The sequence below is a fragment of the Dioscorea cayenensis genome, chromosome 5 (genome assembly GCF_009730915.1).
Source record: "Dioscorea cayenensis subsp. rotundata cultivar TDr96_F1 chromosome 5, TDr96_F1_v2_PseudoChromosome.rev07_lg8_w22 25.fasta, whole genome shotgun sequence".
Lineage (NCBI taxonomy): Eukaryota > Viridiplantae > Streptophyta > Magnoliopsida > Dioscoreales > Dioscoreaceae > Dioscorea > Dioscorea cayenensis.
This window is the reverse complement of record NC_052475.1, coordinates 24598553-24621447: the sequence shown is the minus strand read 5'-3', so window position 1 is coordinate 24621447 and position 22895 is coordinate 24598553. Positions and strand designations below refer to the sequence as shown.

The window sequence follows — 22895 nt, the reverse complement described above, 5'->3', positions numbered from 1 at the left end:
ATCCCAACCATTCCAACACCCCACATTGCTTAAACACTGACAAATCAATCCATGTGGTCAATCCCTAGCCGTTGGATTCGACCAGCCTCTCTTCCCAGCCGTTGGCTTGGCTTATGTCCGGAAGCATGCCCTTTTTAGTATGGAACTTGGAAAGGTGGTGGGCCACTAGGAATATCTTATCCCTGAACCAGCCACACTTTCTTCTCTCTTTAACTAAATTCTTCTGATTTTCTTTCTTCTTTTTTGATATACATTTGCCCTTTCAGGGAAGAATATTTTTAAGTGCAACCATGATTTATAGAATAATATTTGCTTTGATAGCATTACTGAAATACCCCTCTCCATCTATATACGCATGACATTTATATACATTCAATCTCTACGGTTTTAATAATGAACGGTGCAAAATTTATCAAAAATTTGGATGTGCATTCACAGTGCTTTATCTATTTGCTTGATATAAATTTTATATTTTAATTATTTATATAATATGGATATTTAAATAGTTTCACCATCCTAACTCCATTTGTTGCTTACATACCCTTTTTGGTGTGGTGTCGTACAACATGAGGAGAATAAGTATTAAAAGATTTAAAGTCGATGATGACGGTAGTTGATAATGATACATACTTTCTCTCGATAGACTTTAATCCCCATCACTTTTTATAGATTCTCTTTTTATTCTCCAATTTTTTGTTGTTCCATGATCCAATCTTAAATTTCAATCTCAAAGTTTTCATCGTTTTCCTTTCGAGCGTAATTCAGATTATATCATTATCTTTTTTTATGTCTTGTTTTATTATATATGATAATATTGTTGAGAAACATAACAATATATATAAGAGTTGAACATTTATTTTCATTATGTTTTTAAATTTAATAATTATCGGAATGTAAAAACCCTAACTCCTGTCTGTTTTCTTTATTTCTCTTTATTTTTGAAGAATGAACCCACATGAATTAATTTTTTTTTAAATTACTTAAGAATTATTATTATTTTTTCAATCAACGTTAAAAAGGTTTTCGCTTACCTCTGTATTTATTTTTTTTTAAAAAAATTGTGGTTTAGTTCATGGTCAAAAATGAAGGTGAAAGAGAAGATATGAGAGACTTATACAGATCCCGACAGAAACGTAGAGATACGGCAGTGAATCTTGGTGGGGCTGTTGGAGGAGCGGGAATCTTTGTCGTCTTGCTAGTGGGACCCACCCATGTGTGGAAAGACAGAACACGACAAAAAAGGGAGCATCAGGTGTTCCACACCGTAGATTGGTCGGGCTCCCATTCTTTAGTGGGCCCCCGGCCCAATCCCTCAAGAATAATTCTCTGCCATTTGGTCAAATAAATAAATAAATAAATAAAGGAAGAAAATAATTTTTTAAAAAGAAGAAGCTAATATTTGAATCATCTTATCTTATTATTACTATTAGTATTATTTTAAATTAAGAAGTGAAAGAGATAGGGTGTTTGAAATGTTTCGTTTGTTTGGTCCAATTGGGGCTCCAACTCAAATGAATGAATGGGGCCAAGTCCATGTGCTGCCCTCTCCCCAATCATGCACCAAGCTGAAGGATACAACAAGACTATCCCATCTAATCAACTTCAACTCTGGTCAAGCTTTTAATGAATTTGGCTTTGAAAATTTATGCGTTCCAATATTTTAGGGCCTCAGTTTGGGTCGAATGAGGAATTGTAAATTTTTATTTTTATTTTTTGAACCGTTCACTCATCTACACACACTCTTGACTGTTAAGAAAAGTGGGATAAAGTAAAGTTTTCCTGACTTTAGTGCTATCATGTTCATCATTGATAATATTTCCATGACAAACAGTGGAACCACCATCCCTTGAGTTGATTTATGTTGAGATGAGTGATCAAACAAAAATCATTGTTTCCTTAAGTCAACCATGATGGATATGTGGGGTTTACTATATATATATATATATATATATCTCAATATATGGATGAATGTGGGTCTGAAAAAAGCCGAAATTAGTGGGAAACCAACGATGGAAGATGTAATACAATTGACACTGTGGATGAGTTTCTATCAGCCACACAAGATGACAAGTCAAACACTTCATCCTTATTAGCTCAACAAAGTTACATGGAGGCATACAAACAACTATTAGATCAATAGAAATACGTGTCGCATTTGGGTACTCGGAGAACATCATCAAACCATTTTTTTTTTCTGCTTTTGGAACCAGCAATTACGTTCCAATAATGAAGAAGAAAAAGAAATAAAAAAGAAAACTTCGATATTATTAACAATTGCCATGCATGCTAAACCATACAATGTTGATAAGGCTTATCAATGCCCAGGGCCGTGTGAATCGTTACCCACTGGAGAAGGAGGTCCAGATCCTCCGGATCTTAGAATGGCTGCATTTTTCAAGAATATAGCAGTAGTTGTACCTGATAAATTGGGAAAACTTAAAGGTCTAGATCTTTCACGGTGAAGCTATTTCAAGCAATGCTAACAAATGACATACCTTGAAAATGCTGGTCTCCCCAAAGGTGGCCTACTGTCAGACTGCTTGCTGAAAGTATTGCACCTATGATCACCAGCAAGGCAAAATTATGAAGCTTCATCTTGTAATATCACAATACAGCAATTGAAGCTATTGCAAGTGCATATATATATATATATATATATATATACACAAATAAGCAAGTTCAACATTCATTCAACAGCAATTAATTAGTAAACTTTGAAATGGTCTAAATATAATTTTGCAGTCATGGACCGCAACCACAACTGATTTTAACAACCTTCTACATTGAAATTCTTCAATTCAACTCCTTCATGGTCTCTGAGAACTGTGACAAGGGTGATACATGAGGAATGAGTCCTTCACTTACAACGTTTATAGATGAAAAATCAAATGAGAAAGTTTGACAGAATTATAAGTCAAGCCTGTCATAATGCATCAATCACATCATATGAACATATGACTAGTTGTTAGCGTCTCAACTCATCCCGCTTCCAATCTCAAAGGAAGACTAAACACTACTGATGCTCAAAAAGATAATAAGTGGCAGTTATACAATGTAAATTTCTAACAAATGTTCCACAGAAAAATTTTCACCAGGGCATAAAGTTTGCACAAATAACTCAGGCGGAATTCGTGACCAGAATCCTGCATTCTGATACAACATCAAGTTCTATTTAGTGAAAAAAGTCTTAAATTAGTTAACAAGATATATCACAGAATAAGACCAAACTAATTAAAACCTAGCCAGAAGGAACTCTCTCCCAATAAAGTATAACGTTTGTCCTAACTTGCTTCAACAATACTGAAACTTGAGGGTATATCGGACTACATCAGTGGATCACTGGCTTGAGCGGATGAGCCCTTAGTTTTGACAAGTCCAGACTTGAATCTAGTTCTTCATCTAATTCTCCAACAACGCTTCTGCAAACGTCAGAGAGTTAATGAACCAGATTCAATAAGCAAATAATAATAGTAAATAACATAAAATAAAACAAAATAAACAATCAGCAAAGGTAAATCAAACTTACATGTTATCACCGCGGATAATATACAGACCTAGAACAAGTTGCTGGACACCTTCCTGAAATTGATACATTTACAAAACATAATAACAGTGATGATAAAGAAACCATGGGAAGCTTAAAACCATTGTTCAAAAAATACAATTTTACCGCATTATACAAAGCATAGAAGGTAAAAGGAGACAAAAAAAATGAATCCTGAAACTAAAACAGACAGCATATATTTTCCTTGTAAGACAATGCAATTAGGCCTGAGGTACTTTTGGTTAAAACCATAAAACATAGATCATAAAATTTAAGAAGGGTGTCATATGATGGGAACAATCATTGAAAAGTATTAGAGAACTTATGAAATTATTTCACCTTAGAAATCTTAGTTACCTATATTAATAAATAGTTCAACTCTTTTCAAAGGCTCAAACTTCAATCCTTAGTCTCAAAATATTTCTGTAATTCTCTAAGACAGTTTAAGGTTTCTGCCAAAAGCCCTCTCATTGTTCAATGAATCCTGATCTGTGCACATAACAGATGGTCACAGAACATCTGAAAATTTTTTTAGTCTTAAAACCATAGAACCATCATCATTTTGCTAATAATTTAATTATCACGTTGGCCAAGTTTGTTAAAGTACATGAAGAATTGGATTGGCAAGGAAGATATTAGCATAAGACACACCAGTGCAACAAACAAGCAAATGGCAAGTATTGAACATGCTAGGTTGTTGAACTTAATGTAAAGTTGAACATGTATGATAATAAGCAATTACATCCATCATCACTCTAACAAAATCAATAACCTAGAGGAACACAAGTTAGATCACTTTAATAAGATGAAATGGCAGATGTGCTGGGGAAGTTATACATGAGCAGCCTAAAGGAACCTTCTGAAATTTCAAAAACAATTAGGTGAAGCAGAATAAATTAATACATTGAATAAACGATAATGGTGAAGCCTTAAACTGAACTTTTTTTAGTAACAGTGATGAATAAAAAATGGAAAATTTTCAACTCAAAAATTAAAATATGATCTCAGAAAATACCCAACAATTTAAAGAATCATGTGGTCTAACAGACGAGCTTTCAGCCACAAAGAAGAAAACTAACAGAGAGATAATATCACACCTTTGCAGGTGCCTCCGCATATATATATATATATATATAACTAAAAGTTAAACCACTCTCATTATAACAAGTTATCCAAAATTATGGTAGGAACTAGAGACCAGAAATTCATTAAGAAAAGGTTTAAATGTAGGATAAATTATTATACAAAAACAGGACCAATCAGTGATGATTATGAAAAGGTTTTGCATATAGAAAAGGCTTTGATGAATCATATACACAAAATAATGCTCTGAAGGTACCTTTGTGGAGTAAACCCTCTCATGAGATTCATCCAATATGATGTTTGTAGCTTGATCAAAGCCTTTTAAAACTCCCTATGGCAATCACAAATCATATCACAAGAAAATCGGAGATAAATCGTTAATATTGTTTCAACAAATTTAAATAAGCCAAAGAACTATTCAACAAGATAATAAAAATTGAATCATCAGAAATAATAAAAGCCATATTCTAGAGCATTAACCTAAAAATGTGAACAACTGAAGAACAAAAATAAAGAAATTGGGAACATCTTGGAAGCATAAAATAGAAAAGAGAACCCGTCCAGATTCATCAGGAATACAAATTACATAGATTTACCTACAAAAATAAGATAGTTAAACAATTCAATACAAACAAAAAGATGCATCTCACCACTATATTGCGTCCATCATTTGTGATCACAGATATGGTCTCTGCAAAGATAAAGAACACCAGAATCAATGCCACTAACATTTATAAAAAATCAGATTTTTAATGCGGCATTTCAAATCTGTAAGCATCTAATAATCAGACTAGTCTAACTGACAACAAGTAGAGAGCTCTTACGGTCCACGAGAGATTCAAGTCCAGGACCAGTAGCCATTTCGCCACTCCACAAAGCCCTAAATCAAATAATTTTCTCACAAAAACTGCAAAAAACCTCGAATTAAACTCACCAATCAAGAGAAAACATCATTAAAAATAAAATAAAATAAAATAAACAGGAGGAACAAATTCATCTTCCAAAATTGGCGTTCCATAGAAATCATAAATATATAAAAACCAATCGATGTCAAACCAAGACCATCCATGATCGGAACCCTAGAAGTGGAATTAAGAAGAAGGCGGAGAGAATGGATACCAGAGGCTGAGCGGACGGAATCCCTCGAGCAGACGAGCGGTGACTGAGAAAGCGAGGGTTTTTAGGAACAGTGTGGGGTTTGTTTTTAATCAAATATATAATCTTTTAGTTTCTCTAGAATTATTTGCAGTTACATATATTTAATAATATATATATATATATTTGTAAAAATTATTTTTTTTAAATTATAACACAAGATTAAGATTAAAAACATTGCAATTGCATTCGAATCCCTGAAAATAAATAAATTACATTTAAACCTTTACGTCATCATTAGCCCCAATAATTTACTCCAAAATTTTTTATAATGTCACAGTTTTTTTTGCCTTTACAAATTTAATTTGGGAGAATTGCTTGTATATTCTTGTAAAAGCAAGTAATTATTGATATACCATAAAAAAAAAAAATCATATTTAGCTAGATCAATGAACCATACAGCTGTGGTAATTAAAAAAAAAAAAAGAAAGATACAGTATTAAGCATTTAAGTGAAACTGAAACCAAGATGCTCATTGGCCTTCACAAGCCATTTAAGTAGATTAAAGCATTGCAATTCCTATTTGCTTTCTCTATATTTTTATAATTAATGTTTCTTATCAAGTGTATAATAAATTTTTCTCATCAAGTGGGTGCTTCCTAGAAAAAAGAAATTTTAAGCAATTTTATCATATTAAATTTATTAATTAAAACAATAAAGAATTAAGCTTGCATAATTAGATTAATATTTACTTAACCAATTGATAAAACTCGGAAATACAGTTGTTTATAAAAACAAGATCATAAAATTCAAATGTTATTTTAATTAGATTACATTTGATCGCTAAGGAGTAAATACTATATGACTTCAAGGAACCCCTTTAATTTATCTCATCAACATCTTCTGAGATAGTAGTCAATTTTTCATCACCGCTAGCTGTGTAAGTATGACATCTCTTGAGGTGTCTGAGTAGGCTCTGAAAAAAAGGGTTTGGGTGGCATTTGCAAGCTATGAACATCACCTTCTAACATGTCTAATACTTGACTCATAGAGGGTCGATCTGATGGACTCATTTGTATGCACCACAAACCTATCATGCATAACTTTTTTTCCCCTTTATCAATCACAATGCTTGTATTTGTATCTGCTTCCACTGCATCATGCTTAACCATATTATTGATAAGTTTGTCATAAATCCATGATGGATAATAAACTTGGCTTGTATTCTCTACTTTTAGATTTGAATTTCTTCTTCCACCAGCCATTTCCAAGAGTAGCATCCCAAAACTATAAACATCAGATTTATGGGAGATAATACCAAAACTTCTTGATATCAACTCTGGTGCAATATATCCTATAGTTCCTCTAGCAACACTGAGTGATACGAATTTGTTGTCCCTTGGATATAGTTTTGCCAGGCCAAAATCAGAAATTTTTGGATTGAAATTATGGTCCAAAAGAATATTATGTGGTTTGATGTCAAAATGAAGGATTTGCATATCGCATCCGTTATGTAGATAATCAATTCCTCGAGCAACTCCAATTGCTATATCAATCAGTTTGTCTAAAGAAAATTTGTGGTTGGGGCCATTATTAGAAGAGAAGATATACTTGTCAAGGGAACCATTAGCCATGTACTCATACACCAAAGCTCTTTGTTGGCCTTCTGCACAAAAACCAACTAGTTTCACCACATTTACATGGTGAATCCTACCAATGGTTGAAACTTCATTAATGAATTCTTCACCGGTATTATTTTTGGAATTTGCCAACATCTTAATAGCAATAAGTCGATTCCAAGACAGTCGACCTTTGAATACAAAACCAAATCCTCCTTGACCCAATTTATCGCTGAAGTTGCTGGTCAAAGCAATGATATCTGTGTATGAATATCTATTCGGTACAAAAATTTGTTGTTGCCTTAAGAACTTCTCCACGATATCAACTGATGACATCATTTGGTACCATTTGCAAAAGAGGAAGGCAAATATTGTCAGAGGCGCAAACACAAATCTACCGAACACAACAAATGCTGCAAAGAAGTAAAACCAAGAAGATTAACCTATAGTCAGAATCTAATATATAGTAAAATAAATATTATAAATCACTGAGATGCTGTATTTATACCAATATATCCTTTGGATATTTGCATCAATACTACCACTAAAACCATCGGTACCAGAAGAATGTGATGATCTTTGATACAGCCTCCGTCGAATAGGCAGAAAACAAAAGAAAACTCTGATCCAATCACGAACACTGGAATTCGGTATAAAATTGGATTTTCTTTGTCCTTGAAGAACCGATAAGCCCTCCTGCAAAATATATACAAATTACAGTGTTTCATAAGAATCCAGCACTTACGTGGTATGCATATACATATATACATGTACTGTACTCATATTCACATACTCTGTTGGAAATAAATGCTCACCTTATGGAACTCCACAAGCAATCTCGGAAGGTGTTTGGCATGGAAATATTCCTAGAGAGGGTGAACCCCTGAGCTAGAAACTTGATTATGTCAGTTGGCAGTTGGTCTGAGAATTCATAATATTTAACAGGGAATATTGCAAGTGAGCGGCAGGAACACATAAGATTACGAACTACATATGATTCATAAGTATAATTGATGAAATAGATGAAGGAGTTGTTGTCGCTCAAGCAAGGCACAGGCCTGTACTTGGAGTTGTTCTTCACTTCTTTTGAGCAATTCACCAAAGTAACCCATGAGTCTTGCCTTGTCATGTAGTAACTGTTACTGTTCATCTCAAAGAGTGTCAGATGGGGAAGGGGAAGATGACAGCTGCCGTCGTTCACCATGCCTACATCCACGACTTCTATTTTGAAATCGACTTCTATATAAAAATCATAGGACAAGTATGTAATATTGATGACGTAGTAGCTGTTGTTGAGTAAAGTGAGGATGGTGCGGTTGAGACCATCGCAGGTGAGCTCATAGTTTGGATCGCCACAGTTGGACGGGTCATCTTTTAGACGGAAAGGATTTTTAATGTTTGTGATGTTCCCACATGAAGAGGGAGGACAATCATGGCGCCCTCCGGAGACAACAACGGAGGAGGAGAAGAAGAAGAAGAAAAAAATGGAGAGCAAAGGTGCAGCAGAAGCGGAGTTAGCCATATCTGATCTGGAATACGAAATTGTTGTTGCAACCTCACAAGTATATATTTCTTCTATGCAAGACACAATACACACCCCTTTCTCAGATATTCGGCCTGTTGCATAAGTACGTGTGAATAATCCAAAATCCTTAAGCTTTTATAAAAAAATTTTAAGAAATAATAATAATTGGCATTATCATCTTGATCGTGAGGTTGGAATTTAAGCGTCTACCAAGACTTCAAGCTTGTGCTTGTATTCAAAGTCATCATGTGAATGATGGAAGACTGACTTAGCAAGCACCTCCAAATTACATCTCAAAACTACTATCTCTGTCAAATAATAATAATAATAATAATAATAATAATAATAATAATAATAATAATAATTTATTTTCCCCTCTTGAGGGTTCAAATATCTCCCCTAAACAATGGATTTGGGTTATAACTTATTTATATTTTAAAAAAAAATCTTAAATGACTTCCGCTTGCCATGTGTTATTAGTAATCATGCCTATATTTTTTATTGAAAAAAGTTATACTTTTTTCTAATGTTGCTTCGTATGTTAAGAGCTTCAAACGAATGTGGTAACTAAATATTTTTTGTTAAATTTTAATTTATATTGCAATTATTTTTATGATAATATAAATTTAAGTAGTCTTAAATTAATTATATTTGATGCTTAATTTTGGATGATTATTCGTTTTAAAATTTTCTGTGGAGTTAAATTTTTATTATAGGAAAAAAGATTGGGGATGACTTAGGTGAAGTTAGATAGGTGTAGTTAGTATAGTCCACCATTGGATGTTTGACACGTGTCATGAGAGGAGTAATTTTTAAAAAAAAGTAAGAGCATTATAGAAAAATTATTATATATTTATATATTTTTGAGACACGTGTCACAATATCAATGGTGAACTACACCAACTACACCTATCTAACTTCATCTAAGTCATTCCTAAAAAGATGAGGATGACTTAGGTGAAGTTAGATAGGTGTAGTTAATTACATACCACGGTGTCCAATATATTACTTTTGTTAATATATACCCTACCTATTAAGATGGACATAAATTGGAAGTACCGTCATGGTCTTCAAGTACTGAGCTTAATTATTCAATGTATACTTGTTAAAATTGTTATAGTTGGAAGTATATGCTTCTATACATTATTTACCCAATAAAGATTACCTATGTATATATATAGATATCATAGTATGTTAATTTTTTAATAAATAATTGTTGTTTTTGTTAAGAGATCAAGTTTTAAGCATCTAAAGGAGCCTTTTTGATATTGTAATATGTTGTAAAAATCAAGACTTAACTCTTAAAACAAAAAAATTTCTGAGAAGCATATTTGATACAGAACAGAGCAAATTTATTATTTTTATTTATATATCTTCTAACGATGGTTAACTTTAACAATGGTATTGGCCAATATGTTCTATTAAAAAAAAGGAATAATTTCTTCATTTCCATCCTCTTTCAATTTCAGAAGTTTGGAGGTCTTAGATACCATTCATTGATGTTTGACATCGACTTTTTTTTTATCTACTTTCTAAATCAATTTTATGGAATATTTCTCTTGAAAAAACAATCAAATTTTAACTCTCTTGTTTTACCTTTGCAGTCAATTATTGTTAAAATCATTCACCTGCTTTTAGCATGGCTTTCTGTAGCTAGAGATCAACACTAATTACTCCCTAGCGACTCCATCCAGAATCTAAAGCGTTCGCTCACCTTCCTGAACGAGCAAGCATCCCAACATCGCGGCACCACAACCACTTCAAGAGTGATCCCCTCTTCCTTCAGCATGAGTTGACCTCCATCACCTTTTTGCAGACTTCGTCAACTCCTCTGTGTTATCTCTTCTTTTGCTACTTTAGTGTGTGATTTTAGAAGTGCATCACCATTGGTGATGTACTTCTTATTCATCTTGGTCTTGTTCTTGTTCTTTTGCTTTTCTCTACCCATGCTTCCTAGCATTAGTTTGTATTGCTTCGTATTGTTCTGTTCTCCAGTTTGCTAATAAAGTCGTGATTATCTATTTTTATCAAAATAAAAAAATAAAAAAATAAGCGCCATATATACCAAAAAAAAAATAAAATTAAAAGACCCCCAGAAAAATATATATGTTGAGTCAATGTGGAAAATTTTATAATATTTTTATAGAATTAATTATTAAATATATTTTTTTAAAAAAAGATTGATGGCCTGAGGTTTATCCTCTTTATTAAAAAAAATTTGATGGTTAACTTAGTTGGAATTTTCGGTACCCTTGTTGACAAATGCGATATAAAGTCAATTCTAATAAATAAAATGGTTTTATACTGCATGTAAGTATTGTTGAAAAGTATTTTATTTTTATTATTTTATTTTATATTTTTGACAATATGAATAAGCCAATGCATACCACATATTATTTACACCTCAATCACAAATCTTAGATCTCCAACATGAGAGTTACCTTAACTGTTCGGTCATTATGACGTTGGCTACAAATATTTTATCTATATTAAATAAAAATATTTTATTATTATGGCTTGGTTTATCAAGTGTTCTTCTCAAATAAAATTTAACATACAATAATGTTTAAATATTCTTAATTTTTTTCTCAAACAAAAACTTTTATTAAAAATTTCATAATTATGTCTAGAGATGGTAGTTATATATTTCCCTTAAAAAAAATTAGATTTTTTTTTAAATAATTTCTCTTCAAAATTTTATGAAATAATCACTTACATGGATAATGTGTTTTTTTTTAATGTGAGCAAGCCATAACTTTCAATCATTGTTGTGAGAGAAAATTAGATCTTCAACCTCTTATATTTGTAAAAGTTGTACATAATTTGTTTTTGAGAAATTGTTTGCATACAAGCTTCCAACTATTACATGAATGCTTTATGACGATTGACGGGCAATTGAAATGGTAAATTATTTTTCTCTTCATTGTCCCTTCATTAAAAGGGTGTAGAGCTTCATTGGCTATTTATTTGGGCCTAATGTCTTTCTAAATTATATATATATGAAGGATTGTTGGGGCCTTTAGAGATCTTAGCTCCATTCACTTATTAAAGAATCATGGGACTTTATTGCCCAAACCATCATTTGGAATATTTTGTTAAAGCGGCATTAATATATATTCAAAGTGAATTCACTTTTGATAAAAAGTGGATAAACCACAGCTTTATTAAAAAGAAGCAAAGTCACTGAATACAAACAACCAACACAATAAAAACACACGAAACAAAAAGCAAGAACAAGAAAATAAAATGCACAAGGAAATAAAGAGAATGCTACACCAGAGGTGTGACAATCCACAACAGAATAAGAAGGAACTAACAAGGGAAGAAGTGGTAGAAGGACCCCCGATCAAGAACTGAGAAGACGAAGTCCACCAAGAGGCAACAGAGGTCTGCTCAGGAAAGTCAAGAAGGATCACTCAAGGCCCTGGGGACGCGGCGAGTCACGGGCGAGATCCAGCCGATCCGGGCGCTCAAGAAATCAAGGGAGCGCTGACGATCGAAAAGGTGTCGCTGGAGGCAAGTTGGGTCGAATCTTTAGCTGCGGAGCACCAATCAATAAATAAATGAGAGATTTTAAAAAGGATAGAACCAGTTGAATTAAAGGTGCAATTGAAGATTCGATTATTTCTTTCCAGCCAGATAGTCCAAAAGATTGCTCTGGAAAGAAGATCCCAGGGGGAGCGCAGTCGCAAGTCTAAGGAGGGAATCCAAGAGGACCAAAAATGCTCAAGAGAGATTGGGAAAGACTGGAGGTTAAGATAACTTGCGTAAAAAGCCCAAATACGAGAAGCGAAGTTGCAGTGGATCAAAAGATGATCAACAGTTTCTGAGTCATTATAACACAGAACGCAGGTATCTGTTGCATTAAGGAAATTACATCTCTTCTTGGCAAGATTGGACAAAGTAAGGATTTTGTTATCACTAGCAAGCCAGCAAAATAGCGTGACTTTGCTAGGGCAATCCACTTTCCAGAAGGAAGAAGAGAGAGGGGAGCGCAAACCACCATCAACCAAAAAATTGTAGAAAGAGCGTACTGAGAAGGAACAGTTTTTCTCCAAGGTCCAAGCACTCTCATCCTCCAGAGGGGAGGAGCAGTCAGGAAGTGATTGCAAGAGAGGTTGAAGAGCAACAATCAGAACCTCACGGAAGAGGGGCTCCGGATCAGAGGTATGTTGGAGCAAATGCCTGATAGTAATCCAGGGAGACAAACAGTTATCGAACAGATCAGGCCAAATGTCCTTTGGCGCTCTACTACCAAGCCAATTATCAAACCAGAAGAAGGTAGAAGCACCGTTGTGAACTGATTTGGCAGTGCAAGCTCTAAACGCCGGCAGAAAAGGGGTAATGCCAGCCTAGAAAAAAGATTTGTTCCTAGGAGGAGAATGAAAGAGCGGTCCTGGGGGTCCGGTACTGAGGTAATTTAGACGAATGATTTTAGACCAACAACCTTGAGTGAATTCACTTACTCCTCATATTGATATATCATTCTTAAAACTAATCATATGATTTATTATATTTTAATACAGTTTCTAAGATAAAGAAAACTAGATTTAGGGATTCAATTGCAACTATTAAGTGCAACATGACGTTCCTGAGACCTTGTGAAAAAGGGACCGTGCACACAATAGTCAATAGCTATCTCAAAAGTTCATTAACTCTATGATTTCTTGTGCTTCTCTGGAGATTCCCCAGGTTAGAGTTAGCTTATGTTCATTATGTTATGTTGTATCCACTATTAGTGGACCCATATTTTGTTTATTCTACATTGTTCCTTTTGTTGTATAGTTGACTTATCAATAACTTTGTCTCCAATTTATTTTATCCAATTTTTCTAAAAAAATATTTACATACAATTGTAAAAATGTGTAATTACTAAAAAGTTTTTAAAAAAAATCAATTTGTTTTATATTTTAGTTAAAATTCAATTTAATAAAAAAATTATTTTTTTCCCTCACCCCACCTAGATTGAGAAGAAGTGAATGATAATTTGGTCCTGTAGTAAATTTATTTTAACTAAGTTTTTAATTAAAATAGAATAATTTGTTAGGAGATATCAGGAAAAGACCGATTCAAGATGAATATTGGCAAGTGGCAATTACACAATCGCCATCTACTTAGTCTAAGATGCCGGCAAGGATGATTGGTACTTGTGCCATTTTCTCATTTCATTTTTGCACATATATTGGCGTTACTTTCAAATTAAATCTCCGGTGACTTTCAAGTCAACTAATTTTTTTTATATAAAATAAATAAATTATTTTTTATATAAATAAATAAATTTCATAAATTTTCAGCTTATAAACTTTATTTAAAAAAAAAACCCTTGTACATTAAATAAAAATTATAAATGCATTGAAAGAGAATAAGAAGACCTATATTTTAATCCAAATACAAGGATAAGACTCAACATGGTTATTCCTGATCTCACACATGGTGTTACACCTATCAGACAAGGCCATGCTCCGCAGGGCTAGGGGCATAAAGCAAGAGCCACTAATCGGAAAAGTCATGTCCGCAGCCTCATGGTCAGTATTTTTTGAAGATTAAAGTTTCAGCTTCTTCTTTTGTTGCTTCTTATTTTAGTAGCTTAAAATGAGTTTGGTTATAGTTGCTGCTGTTCTTCAAGGATCAGGTCACAAGCATTTGAATTATGCATAGAATACTATGCATCATTCATAAAGAAGCCTCTCCTGTGTTTCAAATAACATGTATGAGACCTCAAGGATTGAATTATAGTGGAAATATTTTTTGCCAACAGATTAATTCCAAACAATGAGCATATTATTTATTTATTTACAAAAGGTGGATGGAAAAACCAATGGTCTGAGACATAGAACAGAATTTTAACAAGCAGCAATTTGGATTTGTGATTTAAGCATATGATTGTTGCTTTTGTTAAGTGATCAGGTTACATGGATTTGAATCATACCAAACAACACTTCATTGTCTTGTTTAGTTTCTAATGTCCTGTAGAGATTGATCATTTAATTTACAATAACAAGGAATGAATGGAATTTCTGTCAACGAATCAGATGTGTGTTACTTAGATCTCAACAAATTGAATTAAAAGATTGCAAGCTGCAATATTGAAGCTAAGATCATTTCCCTTTCTTAGTATCATTCACTGGCATTTAATTAAAACAGTAGTGGAACCGGATGTACAGTATAAGAATAATATAAGAATCATGAGTAAACAATGTATGTAATAAGTACAGAAAAAGCAGATCGCTCAGTGAGGGATTTGAACCAATGACCCCCTTTTATACTTTGGTATCATACCATTGGGTTATCCAATTGATTTATCAATTGACTTAACTTTGTCATTATACTTTTTTATAAAACAAAATTAATTATTTTTTTATAAAAATATATAATGTTCATGTGTTGTTAACCACCTTCCCATTAGAAGGACTGTAACTCTTTACTTTACCAAGTGAGACATTAAAAAATTAACTAACTCTCACAATATTGTTTAAGGTGAGTGACTTATTTATTTAAAAAAATAAATAATAAATAAAAACATTGTAAAAGAGTTAAAAAAATAAAACTGCATGTCAGTCCAAATACAAAGCCAATAGGATGTAACTACTCAAAAAAGAACATAATCCCTCATGCGACTTGGCTCCTGCACCTCCCGGAAATATCATAATCTAACACAAGCAAAGAGTAAAGTAAAAGATAATAGCAAAGTCAATCATCAGTATAGCTCCTGAAATACAAAATACAAGGTTGGGGGCATAAAGCAAGAGCCACTAATTACAAAAGTCATTCGCCACAGCCTCATTTTCGTTGAAGATAAAAGTTCATTTACTTTATTGATTACTCAGCTATCAACAAAATGGATCCGAAATAGGATTCTAGGCAGAAAAATACTTTTCTAAAAAGAGAATTAGCCCCTTAATTATAATGTGTGTCAAAGGTGAATGCTAAACGACTTTACGATACAAAAAAAATCCTCTTACAATGTTATACACAACAAAGTAAGTTTTAGAGAAAAAGAGAAGGTGTTTTGTTGTTACACTTAAAAAGAAATGTTCCGAAATTCTATATTCCTATATATCTTCCATTCAACACTTAAGTGTTCTTATATAGAATTCAGATTTGAAAGTTCAAAATGATGCATAATAACTATTTAACTCATTTTATTATACAAAAAGATGTCTTTTAACTACATGTAACTTCTTTATTACACAAAGAAATACAACATAACTTCCATAACTTTCTATTTACATGAAGAGATGTTCACTAACCACTATAACCACCATATGCCATGAAAGAATGTCATATTAAAAATTTACAATATTAAAAATATTATAACAAAGATTGCAAGCTACTATATTGAAGCTAAGATCATTTCCGTTTATAAGTATCATTCACTGGGATTTAATTAAAACAGAGGAATTAAACAGATGAACTGCTTTTAGGCTAAACAAACAATGTCGTCAGAACTGTTATTTAGTTCATCTTGTGAGATGTTGGAGCATGGTAGGCTTAAAATTGCTGGACGCGGATCTGAAAAGAAAGGTTTGGGTGGCATTTGCAGGTCATCAACATCACCTTCAAGCATCTCTAATACTTTGCTCATTGAAGGCAGATCAGAAGGCCTCATCTGAATGCACCACAAACCGATCATGCATAACTTCTTCTCAGAATCACTGATTACAATCTTTGCAACTCCGGTGTCAATTTCTTGGGCATCATGATCAATTGGATTATTAAGTTTATCGTAAATCCATGATGGATAATAAACTCGGCTAGTATTTTCTGCTTTCTGATCTACATTTCTTCTCCCACTAGCCATTTCCATAAGTAGCATGCCGAAACTATAAACATCAGACTTGTGGGAGATAAGACCAAAACTCCTTGAAATCAACTCTGGAGCAATATATCCTATAGTTCCTCGTGCAACACTGAGTGACACATAGTTGTAATCTCTTGGATATAGCTTTGCAAGGCCAAAATCAGAAATTTTTGGAATAAAATTATGATCTAAGAGAATATTATGGGGCTTGATATCAAAATGAAGTATCTGCATATCACATCCTTGATGTAGATAGTCAATCCCTTTGGCAATTCCTAAAGCAATCTCAGTTAGTTTCTCCAAAGAGAATCTATGGTTGGAGCCACTGGTGGAAGAGAATATCAACTTGTCCAGTGAACCATTAGCCATGTACTCATATACCAAGGCTCTCTATGAACCATCTGAGCAGAAACCAACTAGTTTTACTACATTGACATGATGAATCCTTCCAATGGTAGAGACTTCATTGATGAAATCTTCACCATTGGCCTTGGAGTGCCCCAACATTTTGACGGCAATCAGATGGTTCCCAGGAAGTTGCCCTTCAAAGACAGAGCCAAATCCTCCGTGACCTAGTTTCTTCTTAAAATGACTGGTCAATGCTATGATATCAGTGTATGAGTACCGAGTTGGTACAAGACCTTTTTGCATCCTCAAAAACCTCTCTACATTGTCAACAGATATGATCATCTTGCGAAGCTTGCATGACAAAAAGCAGCACATTGTCAATGCCATAACAACAATCCTTCCAAACAAGATGGGTACTGTCATAACAGATATTAATGGAAAATATTAGTACGCCTTCCAAAATAATTTGTGACTTATCTACTAGCTATTTTCAATATATATATATATATATATATATATATATATATATATATATATATATATATATCTTAGTTCATGGCTTCTTCACTTGAATGATAAGTGCCACAGTAATTGTTTTTTTTTAAACAAAAGATAAGCGTCGCCCTATCAAAGTATTGTAGTGCATCAGTTACAGTGATTTATCGACCATCTAAAAATTTATTGACCCAGCCAAGAGTCATGTGAGGGGTGATGAAAGTCCTACCATGTGTTCACCTAAAATAAATTTTCAGGAACCAAGCAAAACTAATAAATCTCTTAATCATGCAATCTTAGAAGAGAGGAATATAACATCTCCTACATTGGATCCATTGGACCCATTTAAATAATACCATAAACAGTATATGGACTGGGAGTAATGATACAAAGTTTTGTTGCACTCCACTAGAGTATTGATACAGTACTTCAGCACAGATAGAGGTGCAAGATGGGCCGGCCCGGCCCGGCACGGCCCGGGCACGGTGCGGCCCGAGCACTGTACGTGCTCGGGCCAGCCCGGCCCGGCTTGCAATCGTGCCGGGCCGGCACGGCCCACCGTACAAGGGGGGTCGGCCCAGCCCAGGGCACGGCCCAGGCCAGCTGGGCTGGGCCGTGCCGGGCCTGGCCGGCCCGCTTTTTTAATATTAAATTATTTAAATTCTTTAAAAATATTGTAAAAATTGTAAAAAATACTTTAAAAATACTAAAAATATGGAATTTTTTTTTAAAAAAATCTAAATATCATAAAATATAAGTTTCTTGATTGTAAAAAATATACAACACATAAAGACTATAGAAAAAATAATTAAAAAATATGCAAAAAATTTTAATTTACATGAATACAAAAAAGATAAACTTTTTTAAATTTAACATAATATTAGAAAATAAAATTACATAGAAAAAATAGAGATAAACTAAAAATAAATTACAAATAGATATAGGAAAAAAATTGCCATTTATTTAAAAACTATGAGGACAACTTAGAAAATTACAAACTTCGAAACAATTTAGAAAATTACAAACTTCGAAAACAATTTAGAAAATTACAAACTTCAAACTTCATTTGATTAATTATATTTTAAAGTCTAAAATAGCCTTAAAAACTAGCCGTTTTATAGTTGTTAAAGGGGCTACAAATGTCATTTTCTAATATTTAAATTAGTTGGGGAAACAAATACAAAAAAATAAAAAAAAACTGGCGGGCCGTGCCGGCCCGCGGGCCACCAAAGTGTGGCCTGGCACGGCCCAGAGATATGGGCCGTGCCAGCCTGGCCTGGCACTGTAGCTGGCCGTGCCAGGCCAGGCACGGCCCAACTCGTGCTGGGCCGTGCCGGGCTCGGGCCGGCACGGCCCAGTTTGCACCTCTAAGCACAGAGATTCAACCTTGCGCCCTACCCATCACTACTTTATATCCCAATGGCTTGTTGTGTCTCAGTAATTCATTTATGAGTTGACAAGAACACAAGCTAGATATTCATATCTGTATTTATTTGGTTAAATGAGATTATTATCTCTAATATTTTCCCCAGTAAAGAGTAAGATTTTTTAATACATACAAACTAGTAAAAGGAACAGCTAAATGACGCTCAAATATATATGTTGTATTCCATACCTGCTAGAAGTGAGAACATCCACAGCAACATAGAAGGAACCTCTCCTAACAAAAATTGCCTGCTAAGAGAACCAAGGAAACTAAGGGAACCAAGGGTGAACCCCTGGGCAAGAAGCTTAAATATGTCAGTTCCTGAGTCGATTGTAGCAGCATCATAACTCACGGCAGTCATGGAAAGAAAGCTGCAGGATTTGACAAGATTTCCAACTCTATATGCTTCTTTGCTAGCAATAACATAGATGAAACTATTGTTATCAGTATTTCTCAAGCAAGGCACAGGCTTGTAGATGTTGTTGTTCTTCACCTCGTTTGAGCAATTCACAAAACTAACCCATTTATTACCAGGATATGATGCGAAGTAATTATAAGGGAAATCAGGTCTCATGACCTTGCTGGCTGGCAGAGAATGAAGTGGAAGCCTGCAGCTGTGGTTTGCCATGCTGACATCAATAACCTTCATTTCAAAGACAGGGCCTCCCGCATGACTGAAAGAAGAGGGAAAGTGCGAGATGTTGGTGACATAATAATCAGAGGAGAACAGATTCAAAATGGCACGGTTGCTGCTGTCGCAGGTGAGCTCAAACTTTTGTTGACCGGGATTCATGCAGTTGGAAGTACTGCCTTTTAGACTCATTGGGGGCATAGTGGTGATATTTCCACAAGAAGAAAAGCATTGTTCCACTGTCTTCTCGGCGAAAAGAAAAGAAAAGTAGATGAGGAGGATGAAGAATGAAAGCAGACTTACTACAGTAGTTGCTATGACACAGGCCATGGCTGCATTAATTATCCGGGATAAAGGACTATGATGAATGACTGGTATTTTAAGCTTCTTTGCACTGGCTATATTTAACTCCGTGGCCACATATTTTTAAGATGTGTTCATCCATCTATTCACAAATTATTAATAGTCAAAATTAGCTGTTAATTATAATTGATTCCAGGACCACGCTGCATATGATTCCATGTAATTCAGATCACGAATTTCCTTTCTAATCGTTATGCTATGTAAAATTTCATGCTTGATGTTAATAATAGACTAACGTTCCGTCTGAATGTACCACAATTTATCATGCATAACTTACTCTCAGTATTACTGATCACAACACCAATATCAAAAACTAATGTACATGTTTCACCAATGTTATATGGGGAACACTATACATGTAATGCTTGTCGTACTTGGAATTTCCAAACATCTTGCTTGCAACATGGTCATGATTCCAATTCAGTCCACCAGTTGTCATTTTTGCTGAAGTTTCTCAAGATAAAGTTATATTAATGCTTATGAACCAACAGAAAGTTTCAAAATAATGTTAAATATTGGTTTGATATCTTTGGGATGAAACTAAATCTTGATCTGTTTTAATCCAACTGTCTAAATTACTCTATTATTTATATAATGTTATGTTTGTTGAATATTATGTAATGACAGAAAAGATACAGATAGTAAGTTCTCTTGTATTTAGATAATGGAAAAAATGAAAGTGTAGAGAAGAGCTTTTGTTCTTACTTGATCTTATTAAAATAAAGTAAAACCCTTGTTTTTGAGATAAGTCTAGTTTTTAAAGCTTGGTAACCCTCTTATAGTTTTATGCCTTTTTTTTTTATTCTGGTACCCTTATTATTTTTCATGATATAGTTCCTATGGCCGACAAATAATCTTCCAACCCACCAGGCGGCATTTAGGTTTTTCAATGTCCGGCCCCATCCACAAAAAATCCCTCCGAATCCTATCGATCTCTTTAACCCAGCTCGGGAGTCAAAAAATAGACATCCAATACGTAGGGCTAGCAGATAAAACCGAGTTCAAGAGGGTAAGTCTACCCCCAATGGACAATTGACGAGATTTCCAGGAGGACAGCCGTCCCTGGACCTCAGAAATGGGGATACCCAAATAGGTGACCGGGAGGCGATCAATCGCGCAACACAGGGTCTGGGCCTCAGAAATATTTGGAAGTTGGTATAACCGAGTAGAAAAAAGGCAAGTTTTAGAGAAGTTGGTTTCCAGGCCTGACATTCCTTCAAAGAGATACAGTATCAGATTAATAATGCGTAATTCCTCCAAACCCCGGTAGTCAGAACGAGTAAGTCATCAACATAATGCAAATTGCACATCGGCCCCTGATTGCCCAGAGGGACACCGATCAGCACCCTGGAGCATAATGCGTGAGAGAACATCGTCCCCAACACATCCGTAACAAGGACTAAGAGCAACGGAGAAAGAGGATCCCCCTGTCTCAGTCCTCGGCGATAACGCACATAGCCACTAAGCGAGCCATTAACCAGAATGTTGGCCTTTGAGGAAAAGAGGAGGGACTGCATCCAGCCGACCCAACGCCTACCAAACCCTCTAGCCTCTAACAGATCAAAGAGGAAATCCCAATCCACGGAATCGAACACCTTAGAAAAATCCACCTTGAGAATATGGCCTGGGAGCCTACGATTGTGCATGCTAAAGACAACTCTTCAGCCGTAACAATGTTGTCGACAATACATCTACCCTTAATAAAGGTCGACTGCGAGTTATCAACCAGATGATCGATGACCTTACTTAGCCTGGAAGCTAATAGTTTAGAGATGATCTTAAGGGTAGAGTTGATCAAACTAATCGGCTTGTAGTCAGAGGGCGCTTCTGGACACTCAACCTTAGGAATTAGCGAAATGCAAGCCCAGTTGATGCGTTCAATGTTGGCTCTTCCAAAGTAGAAGTCCTCACACAAGATTACTAGTTCCGTTTGGACAATATCCCAAAAACGTTGGAAGAAACGGATAGGGAAGTCGTCTGGACTCGGCGCTTTATTGGCTCCCAACTCGAAAACCGCCTCTTTTATCTCCTCCACAGAGAAGGGAACGTCAAGAATAGAAAGATCAGCATGAGATTTCAAAGCAAAGAGATTTTAAAGCGTATTGTTCTCCCGTGGATGTAGAATTGTTTTTAATGGAACCACATTAAATTAATGTCTTTTATTTTATTTTTATAAGATTAGTTGTATATTGTTTTTGCAATACCTATTCATTGTTCCATTGGTAGATATTGTGATATTGATACTGAGTGTTGAATGAATGGTCCCACTAATACCGTGTTTTTTCCACACACGCAACAGATAAAGAGTCGGTCATTACTGAGGTTTCTAGGAAATTTGCCTTCTGCAAGTGATGATTGGTACTTGTGTGGCAATGGCTAATGCATTAATCGTCCCATCAAAAATTACGTCTGATGACTTTTAGTCAGCCAAACTAGGTGACCACTTAAGCCATTTTCTCACTTCATTTTCGCACATAAGTGTTCCTTGCAAATTAAGTCTATGATGACTTCTAAGTCAATTATGTATATATATATATATATCAACTTATCATTGATGCGATTTTTCATCACATTTTGTTAAAATAAATTAATTATTTTTATATTAACAACAAATCTCATGCATTAGATAAAAGGATAAAAACATTGACCATTATTAAATTGTCCCGTGGTAAATCACTTGAATGGGATGAGTGACGCAAAATTAAATCCATGTGTTGTATCCAAAAATACTATAAAAATACTATAATTTATCCACTGTTTATTAGATCATTTAAAGAAAATGTCGTATTTTTTACTTTTTTAAGGTTAGAAACCGGAGATTTACTATTGTGAAGTTGTACTTATGGATATATTATTTTGGATGTTTAGAGCAGAGCTCCATTATCATGTGTATTAACTCAACTCACATCCTAAATCCATAGGATTTGTTAAGCCAACATAATTAGTAAATCATTATAATTATATA

General features: G+C 34.3%; 2 protein-coding genes and 1 pseudogene across 3 annotated transcripts; all 3 read right to left on the bottom strand.

Annotated features, from left to right (window-relative positions):
- Positions 1-2244: 2244 nt before the first annotated feature.
- On the bottom strand, positions 2245-5852 carry LOC120259828 (sm-like protein LSM8). Of its 2 annotated transcripts, none has more exons than XM_039267275.1 (8): positions 5747-5852; positions 5452-5534; positions 5278-5318; positions 4884-4958; positions 3527-3579; positions 2776-3419; positions 2496-2558; positions 2245-2418 (listed from the first exon to the last, which is right to left on the bottom strand). In XM_039267275.1, the coding sequence occupies exons 2-6, from the start codon at positions 5486-5488 to the stop codon at positions 3329-3331; spliced, it is 297 nt and encodes a 98-aa protein (XP_039123209.1). In that variant the 5' UTR covers positions 5489-5534; positions 5747-5852; the 3' UTR covers positions 2245-2418; positions 2496-2558; positions 2776-3328. The 2 variants fall into 2 exon arrangements, with proteins under 2 accessions (XP_039123209.1, XP_039123210.1); XM_039267276.1 differs by having other exon boundaries at positions 5452-5507; positions 5747-5832.
- Positions 5853-6497: 645 nt separating this feature from the next.
- Positions 6498-8864, bottom strand: LOC120260710 (rust resistance kinase Lr10-like). Its single transcript, XM_039268264.1, has 3 exons — positions 8157-8864; positions 7850-8037; positions 6498-7754 (listed from the first exon to the last, which is right to left on the bottom strand). Exons 1-3 carry the CDS (start codon positions 8861-8863, stop codon positions 6655-6657), a joined length of 1995 nt encoding a protein of 664 aa, XP_039124198.1. The 5' UTR covers position 8864; the 3' UTR covers positions 6498-6654.
- Positions 8865-16204: 7340 nt separating this feature from the next.
- LOC120260542 lies at positions 16205-20158 on the bottom strand (annotated as a pseudogene).
- Positions 20159-22895: the final 2737 nt, after the last annotated feature.